Source organism: Phaethon lepturus, unplaced genomic scaffold, assembly GCF_000687285.1.
Source record: "Phaethon lepturus isolate BGI_N335 unplaced genomic scaffold, ASM68728v1 scaffold17298, whole genome shotgun sequence".
Taxonomy (NCBI): domain Eukaryota; kingdom Metazoa; phylum Chordata; class Aves; order Phaethontiformes; family Phaethontidae; genus Phaethon; species Phaethon lepturus.
The window spans coordinates 14057-23427 of record NW_010555727.1 but is presented as its reverse complement, the minus strand read 5'-3'; the positions used below and the strand labels follow the sequence as shown (position 1 = coordinate 23427).

The window sequence follows — 9371 nt, the reverse complement described above, 5'->3', positions numbered from 1 at the left end:
CATCTGCAACTCTAATTTTGGTTATATTTTCTGAGTTTTCTTACATACAGTAATAAAATAAAACTTCAATATTGAAGACAAAACTTGCCTTTTATTTTTTAAACAACCCCCTTTTTAAAAAGTCTTTAAATGATGTTTATTAAAAGTGACTTCTGAGATTTCATAGTCCATGCAGGTATGTATGTATGTAACAAAAGGTTTTTTTGTGTGTGTGCATAAAGCAAACTGCAATCATTGAACGAATGAAAGCCAAAAATCCTTAGTCTTCTTGATGCTCATACAGTACATAATTTAGCTTGAAGCAAATGCTTGCCGACAAATCTCTGAACATAACAGAAAATGGAGTTAATAATTAGATGGAGCTGGGTTAACATGAGCCTAAATGCCTAAAACAGCAGTCTTACATTCTGTGAAAGAAGAAAAAGACATGACACTGATTTGTAATTGGAGATTAAGGAGTGCTGCAGATTGAGTCTGTTAAGGTAGCTTCATTTCAATGGATAGACTAATTTTCCAAGTTTTTTCTAGTTAAGAGCATTTGAAATTCTTAAGCACAACTTCAGTCATACTTCTGAATAAAAGCTCTCCCTTCCCCTTTCCTGAAATAAGAGGTGCTATTTTGGCTTTACGTTTGTTTTTTCTGCTCACTACTCAAGTACCTCTGACCATGCTATAATTAACTAAATAGTAAATTAAATACTATTACTGGTAGTGGTGAGGTGGTGGTAAAAGGGCTAACCTAAGAATCAAACTGGATCATAGTAAGGAAAATGAGAAAGGAAATTAGCCAGTTTAAATCCATGTTATTTTGCCATAAAGCTAGAATACATCAGTACTTGAAAATTGAATTTTTGATTACTTAATGCTGAAAAAATAATTTAAAACATTTAATGCAATCTGATAATTTGTTGCTCATCATAAGCAATTTAATGTGAAAATGAATTCTCTTAAGTTTGCATGCAGGTGATAACCGTCCTTGCTTAAGCAGTTAAGCTGCATGTTTCACTGCATGTGCCACCACAGAAAGCACGGCAATTCTCCTCATGTCTTGCACAGCAGGCAGTGTTGGAATGCCTGGATGCAGACACTGTCAACTATGGTTAAAATGATACTTTGCTGTCTTAGAGGGCAGGTGCAAAACAGTTGGCTATATTAAATGCACATGGACAAAACTTGTGTAGTTTAAGTTTGATTTAAAATATCTGGAAAAGGTAATTCTCTTCTGCTATAGTTCTGTCTAAAATATAGCATAACAACCTGAATCAGTAAAACAAAACGCTGAAGATAAATTGCCAAGTAAAGTGCAAAACAAAGGGATTTACAACAGATTGTTGTGAAAACTTAAATAGACTTTTCAGAACTTGTGTAAAACTAAGCATCTGCAATAGTCATGGTTAAAAAAAGCCCTGAACCCCGAAGAGGTTTTCTCATAATGGGGAACTATCCTATAAGAAACAGCTTTCCTGGTGCGTACAAATTTTCTCTCCTGATCATATCAATTGTGTAGAAATGAGAAAAGAAATGCAAGTCTTATTGTTGTACTGTCAGTGCAGCTTGGGACATGAATTCTTTTAATGAACAGGACTGCCCATTGCTCCTTTCCTTGTGGTTTTACACCACTAAATGAAGTCTGTCAGGATGGAGAAACTAGCATCTCGATTGCTTCAGCTAGTCTGAGCATGAGCTGAAAATAACTGAAAGTCAAGGGGAGAGAGTCAAGGGACAAAAGCATTAGGATGGACACAAAAATATCAGTGACCTTTGCAAATTCCTGCTTTTGATAATTTAGTATATAGTATTCCTCCCAGAATACTCACTCCAGGACTAAGTGACAGGACATGCTTAAGATTGTCATATTGCTTGACAAAGCAACATGACATCATGTTAAGGCACGAGAACTTTAAAAGGAGGTAGCTCTTGTGAAAAAATGAATCAAGCTCAAGGTCTACCTTAGATTTTTAATGTGGAAATAATACAGAAAGGTAGTTGCCAGAACCAGAAATAAATTCAAGGATGGTATGTGCTAAATCTGAAAGACAAGTATTGTGTTTCTGGCACAGTTTATCCCATGTGGTACGCAATGACTTCTCGCCCCCCACCTACAGGTTAGTGTTTGTGTTGTGTCCCGTCCCCCCATGTCCGCCTACTGGCATGTTACTCTGTGATTCTGTGAATCGATTACCGTATTTATACTGCTTCACATTGCACATTCCAAAGTACTGCATTATGGTCAGTAAATAATTACTATGTAGCATGAAACCAGGCTTGTGAGAATTTTGGGAGTGAAAGATCCACAGAAAGGTAGGACAAGTCACCTGAAGGTTTTTCTGAATGCAGCATTCTTTGCTAGTGAGATGTTTAGTGGGTTCCAGAGATTAGAGCCCTTAGTGTAACTCAAGGTACTGATCCTGATGCAGCATACTATTTGCAGAATCAGAAGGGGAAGGATGCCTGCCTCTTCTTTACTGCCCTATAGTATTACTAAGGTGTTCCACTCCTTTTTTCTGCCATGTGATCCTCCTCTGCAGATACACTGCATAGCCCGGTAAGATGACGTTATTTTGAAATGTATGGCAGTTTCCCTCTAAGTCTAGATGATTTCCCATTCTTTCCAGATATTCCAGTAAGAGGTTATGAGAAGATTAACATCTGAAATTATAGCTAAAAAGAGATGTCTAGGAGAAGAGCAAGGTAAACTCGCAAGTTACTCAAAATGGAGTTCCACTCCATCTCTGAGAGAAATCACAGTGTACATACATTCAGTTCTCTCTGGGTTTTTTTTTTCCTTTTATTTTAAAGAGAGTCCAAAACACAGCTGTGACACCTCAAAATAATTATAGATGCTTCTGTACACTTTTATACCCTTTATATACCCCTATAGAGTTTTACAGCACTGCAGGAAGTTCTCAGGGAGGATGGCAACAGATTTTTGACAGCTTCCTCTGGTCTTCAAAAAAAAAAAAAAGGGGCGGGGGGGTAAACATTTTCTGAAGTAGCCTGAATGTGAAATTTGCTTGTTTGGTAGAGGACAGGCAACTTACTCACATGGTTGGTCTTCATGCACTGAATCACTGGGTTCTTTTATCTTTTCAGATGGCATGACTCATACTTTCAACAATAGAGTAACTCAACGGTAATAATTGATCCTTTCTGTCTTGAGAGCAGAGAAGGGGTAATGGTGTGTATGAAGTCAAGAAAACTTTTTAGTATTACAATATCACCGCATGATTCTATCCAAAGAAGAAAAGCGGGATGAGTACATTTTAAATATAAAAATGTACTTTGTCTTTAACTGAAACACTGGTAAGAACCATCTTAGTTACGGGATTAAGGCTGCAATAAAGAAAACAGCATTTTGCTATGTCTGCAAGTTTACTGCTGCAAACTAGCATCAAAGATTTTTGCAAGGTAGCTGGTTCAAAAGCAGTGGCACGTTCTCCATATCTTTCATTTATTTTTATCATCCTCCTTTTCCTCACCTGGTCTGAATTATCAGAATATAAAAGGAAAGTTCTGTTGGTCATGGGTTTGCTCTGCTCCTAGATCTTTTCTCTGCAAGATGCCACGGTTTGTTGATAGAAGAAATAGTATTGCTGGAAATGGCATTTTTCAAAAGTAGACAGTGCATCTTTAAAAGCTGATTTTGTTTTTCCTCAAATAAAAATGACAATTAGAAGCTGCAGTACTACAGGCTTAATATAATCTTTATGCCCTTGGAAGTCTCTTCACCTTTGTAACTGTCCTGAATTAGGTAAAATAGTGGATCCATGTACATTAGCTAAGGCTGTACTTAAGATGTTCTTTTAAAATAATGATCTAGCATTTAATTTTTCTTTCTTACCTGTACTGTCCTCAGTGAAGATTTTAAGGAGCCAGTTCTTTGCAGGGGGGACTTTGAATTTGCACGAACAATGTCTAAGCGGGATTGATAGTCTGGTGGATAGAGTGAGCTCCGAAAAACCTGTTCAAATGAAGAAAGCTGTGACTTGGGTGCCATGATACAACTTGCAAGCTAACAATCACCAAGTCTGAAGCTAACAAAAATGCAGCATTGGACAATTAAACCTGCACTAGAGATATGCATCAGCTTTAGTTTGGATTGATCACTTTTAGCTGAAACAACATCCTTGCTCAACTTGAGACATATCAACACACTTAACGTGGTCAAAGTAAACATTCTTCAGAGGTCTGAGGGAATTTACAAGTGTAAAACTGCAATGGTTTCCCAGCAACATATGTAGCTGAGTTTCAGGCTAACCTAGAGGTATGAACCCTGGCAACTCCCATGATGCTCTCAGATTCTTGGAGAGATGAACTCTTAGGCACTTCACAAGCAAATCCTTACTGTCAGTCACAGCTGCATCACAGAAATTTTATCTGAAATGTACAGGAGATGTGCAGCTCAAGAAAAATTTGGGAAAACCCTCAGAATACATGCGAGACTGTAATATCCATTACACTTACAAGTTCTTTCCAATAGCCAAAAAAGAGTAAATTATAAGACTAACAGCCTGATACTAAAAATAATAAAGCTATTTGTGCAAGACATTACTAAGATGGTAGAATTATGGCCAGTCTGTTTTTATGGAAAGTGAATATTGTTCAATTAACAGAAAATTTAAAATGAGATTAGAAGTTTGTTTGTGAAAGTTATTAAAAGTATTGACTTAATGACACTTTAATGGTGAAACTAGAATAGTACGAAACTGCCATGGTGTAGCTTAAATGAAGCAAAAATACCAAATAGTCTCGAATGTGACTGTCACTGAAGAATCATGATTTTGTATGTCTTGCACTAACTGAATACTGCCATCCTTGGTCCTGAGCTACATCATGGTTAAAAGAAAATTAGGATTGATACAATTTACAAAAAAAGACTGAAAAAACTTTCTTGACAAGCTGAACACATATATACACAACATACATTTCAATGATAGTAAGTTTAAAGACACCACATCCAGAAGAACTGCAAGAATGAATAAAGAACTGAAAAACATGTCTTGGGAAAGAGACTATAACTCAAAGCGAACAGAAAGGGTGACTTGAAAGGAAGCTATAACTGCCACAAGGCAAAAAAAGCAATTTGGTAACAAATGTCTCTTAATTCTAGAACACCCTAATAAAAACCAATGACTGAAAGATGAAAACAAGCAAAAAAACCTCAGAATAGAAAGAAGAGCGACATTTTTAATGAAGCAATTAGTCTTTAGAACATCTTATCAGAGTACTGTAAGATTTTGTCTTACTGTGCATTTTTACAGCGAGATTCACTGCAGAGGTGTTCTTTAAAAACTATGATTAGCTGAGCTTGGAGTGGCAGTTAATTTAGGAAAAGTCTCTTACCTTTTATAAGAGATTTTAAAGATCTCATAAAAGATCTCTTATCTCTTCCCACAATCTTATTTTATTGTGGGAAAGATTAGATTGCGACTGCAGTTCTTCTCTGTGTTTAAAATCTGTTAAGTTTATAAACCTGCACATTTTTGCTGAAGAAGTGTGAAAAAGGGCTCAGTATACATAAGAAACTTGTTCTGGGAACCTGAAACATAACGTTGCATTTTCTGCCTGGGACATGTATAGCCTTAAAGTGTGAAAACTGGTTTTGTGTACTAAGTAAATTGAAAAGCAAATCTGAATCACACTTACCTCTAAATCTTCATTTTCATCAATGTTTTGGATATTTTGGTAGGCAGCAGTATATATCTCTAAAGCTTTCCCATGAAATAACATTTCAATAGTTATAAATTCAGAAAATATGTTCTAAAAGCAAATGAAAACAAAGGTTTTCTTAATACAGTAAAGTACATGTCCACTTCAAATTAAAAGAAATTACTGAATTCTCTACTTGGTGTTTACGTGATGCAAGTAACTGCACAATACCTAGTACTTTTAAGTAGTCAGACCTGGATTTTAGAAATTAAACATAAATGCTGGCTGGGTTGTCACTTACGCAGTTGTCATTTCATACTAAATTCTAAATAAATGCTTGAAAAGCGAAGAGGAGACTCATTAGGGATAAATAAAATGTCATGCTGAAAACTCACTTGATATTCCCCAATATGCATTCACAAGATGTAGTCTGTGGGGTTTTGCTTTATTGATGGCAGTCTTTTTTAACAGGTTGGGGATAAATTATCTGTAAATTCTGTACATGTCTATAATTTACAGATAATTATACATTTTATATAATAAAAGTCTTCATCTGTAACAAAACACTTAATGTTATCTTCAGAACTCTCACAATCTTTTTCATATTACTCTAACATCAAGTAGTGGTTGATTTGGTTGGGTTTTTCAACCATCTTTCATTCTTTCCTATTTAGTCTGTTGTCTTTTTTCTTTCCCCTCAATAAAAAAAAGTATCTCACTTCAGCAATTTTGTAATTAAATTTGAGATCACATAACGCAAGTGTTTTTCAGTCACTGTAGTCTTTGGGACTTAAGACACTTAATGTTTGACATGAGAGAAATGAAAGCTTTGATTACTTGCAGTCACTGAACATTTCATGCTTTCTGCATCAGTAAAACTTTTAACTGCAGTAACCTACACAAATTGCAGCATGGATAAATATATTATTTACTTATCACTATTTCTGTTAATTTTGCTGATACTAACCCGCATATATCATTCCACTAACAAATGTCGCTAGCAGTGAAGTAGAACACAGCAACTGTTGGAAGGTGCAGATGCTAAACAATCGAATACAGGAAAATTCTGAATTCAGTAAACTGTAAGAATAATGAACTGATTTTTTAATTGCAAAGTCCATGATAGTTGGATTATGAAATATTCATGAATACTACAAGATTTATATTTATGTAGGCTTAAGTTAATACTAAATGTTGCCAGTCTGGCCAAAGAGTAACTATAGTAATTTTGTAATTCAAGATGAAATATGATGTCATATACTGAAACATAAGCACACATACTTTTATGTCCTTTATTTTCTGTTTCTCAAAATTATCAATGGTTTCCTCTAATTGCCGAGTTGTTCGAGTTGCATCCAATGAAGCTCTCTGCAATTCACTTTCAGCCTGGCAAGTAACACAAAGGTCAGATTAGTCCTGTATTTGGTACAAAGATATTTGTTCTAATTGCCATGAAAACATTCAAGTCTGGGTTTTCAAAATACTACACATCTGTGTTACTGTATTTGTAAATTTGTAGCTTAATAAAAAAATAAAGATGCCTTCTACACTGTTGTGACTTTGATCTGAAACATGAAAAATGACTAGCTGCAGCCAGCTGGGAAAGTCCCACTGCCCTAATCCATTTTCTGTAATAATCATCCGCTAATTCCACTGAGCCATCCCTGACACTCCACTGCCGACACAGTGACTGGGTTCAGGGAATTAACCCAGCACAAAGGTTTACCCTTCAGAAAAGTTACAGGTTTTTTACTGCTGGTGTAAAGGAGAGGGAGGGCAGGAGTGCACAGGCCAGAGTGGTGGACAAGCGGAAAAGATCACCTTTTATTTTCAAGTGCAGATCAACCTGCTGGGTCTAGAATGAATCTGTTCCAGTGTCATGTGCTGAACCTCATCTCACTGAGTTTTAATAAATTATTTAAATAGACAATAGAACAGCAGCTGGAGCTAATGCACTTCTTCCGTAACTGTCTCAATCAGCAGACTAGAGTTAATATAATTTTTAAATCCAAAAGCATTTCAGGTATTTTCTATTTTTAGTATTTTTATAGTATTAAAATATTTTATAAAAATCATCTTTAGCAAGGCACTGGGTAGGGGACGCACCAACCAATCCGTAATGTATAAATACACAGGTTTTTCTTATTTTGTTACTACAAAAAGCATTTCAGATACGTATTTTATCTAGATATAACTGTACTGTAGAAAAGTGCAGACTACCATTTAAATAAAAAAAACAAAGCTATTCTAGTTAAGTAAAATCTGAGGACTGTGTACTATTACAAAATAATGATGTAAAGATGTAAGAGCTTGCACTTAAGGACTGCAAAATTTGGATCTAAACTTACTTTATTTTCCATATATTACTGGTCAAACATCATAGACTAGTCAAGACAGTATTTACTTACAGGCTCTGTCAGTGAGTATTGTCAGGAATCTATTCTGTCCTGGGATTTGGAAATAGTATATGGATCAAGTAATTGTATCCTATGATCAAGACGTAGGACTCTTCCCATTTCTACAACACTGCAACTTAAGAGAGGAACTTTTTTTTTTTTAAAATGGAAGTAGGCATCACAGGCCCAGTTCCCATGATCTAGTTTTTAGGGGGTCATATGTATAGGGAAACCTAAGGCATAAGGCATGCTCTGTCACTTCTTTTTCTTCGATTAAAATGTGGTAACCTTATACTACAGGATTATTAATTTGCAACAATCATCTCCTTACAAAAGCAGCTTAAGGTCATAGGCAATTCTGACATTACTGGGCAAACAAAATCAGTAATGATCTTTAGTAGTACATAAGGTCACATGTTCGTCTCCCTTTCTTGATTTTGCCCAAAACACAGGAGGGAAACAGAGTAAATAAAGACATTTTGTGTATTCTCAATTATTACTATCAGTCACTCTCTGTAAATGAAGGCAGCTGTTACGCATAAGCAGCCATTACACATACAAATACAGTATGTTATTTCTACAATAATCAAATATCTCTATCTTCTCGATCCATCTTAAAGAGACTGGCCAGATTTTGTGCGCAGATGCTTTGGGAAAGGAATTTTGTTTGTTGTAGAGTGAAATGTCTAAACTTGCAGAACCTGCATAGTTTTCACAACAGCAGTTTGATGTTTTCTCTTCTGAAACACTCACCTGTGACTGGAAATATTAGTAAAGGAAAAAATGGCAAGTAACAACCAATATTCATAAACAAATAATTCAAAAATGTTTACGTATACTTGAAGAGTGTTATTATTATGTTGTCTGAAGCTTCCTGCTGTAATACCTTACAGTTTATTACAGCTTTGCTAGAATTCAAGAATCCAGGCCAAAATATTTCAGGACAGCTGTTTGTCTTGCAACTGAAGGTTTGGTTATTTATTTATTTAAAAAAAAAAAAAAAATCAGACAACATGGACCATTTTAGAAAAAAAAAATCATTCTAAAAAATGCATTTTTATATTGAAAAAACCCCAACAAACTAGTAAGGTTTTATTTTCAAAGCCATACTATCCCTGTGTTTTATTGGATGGACTTGAAATCTGGGAGTGAGTACAGATCCTTTGCTATCTGTTGCCAAAGTTGTTAGCTGCTGAAACATCATGGTGGCTCAAGAATAAGAGAACCACTGCTGGAGCCTAACAGCTATGCTAATGAACATGGTCAAGCCTCTGTCACAGCTCAAAGCTGACATGCATACATCATCAAAAGCAAATGAACACATTC

General features: G+C 35.5%; 1 protein-coding gene across 1 annotated transcript in view; it reads right to left on the bottom strand.

Annotated features, from left to right (window-relative positions):
- The window catches only part of FAM92A1 (family with sequence similarity 92, member A1), a 22579-nt gene that overhangs the window by 943 nt on the left and 12265 nt on the right, over nt 1-9371 (bottom strand). The window contains exons 4-7 of the mRNA XM_010292262.1: nt 8799-8804; nt 6931-7035; nt 5647-5760; nt 3842-3961 (exon numbers count right to left, since the gene is read on the bottom strand). Coding sequence (XP_010290564.1) covers nt 3842-3961; nt 5647-5760; nt 6931-7035; nt 8799-8804 — 345 coding nt within the window. The remainder of the gene's footprint in view (nt 1-3841; nt 3962-5646; nt 5761-6930; nt 7036-8798; nt 8805-9371) is intronic.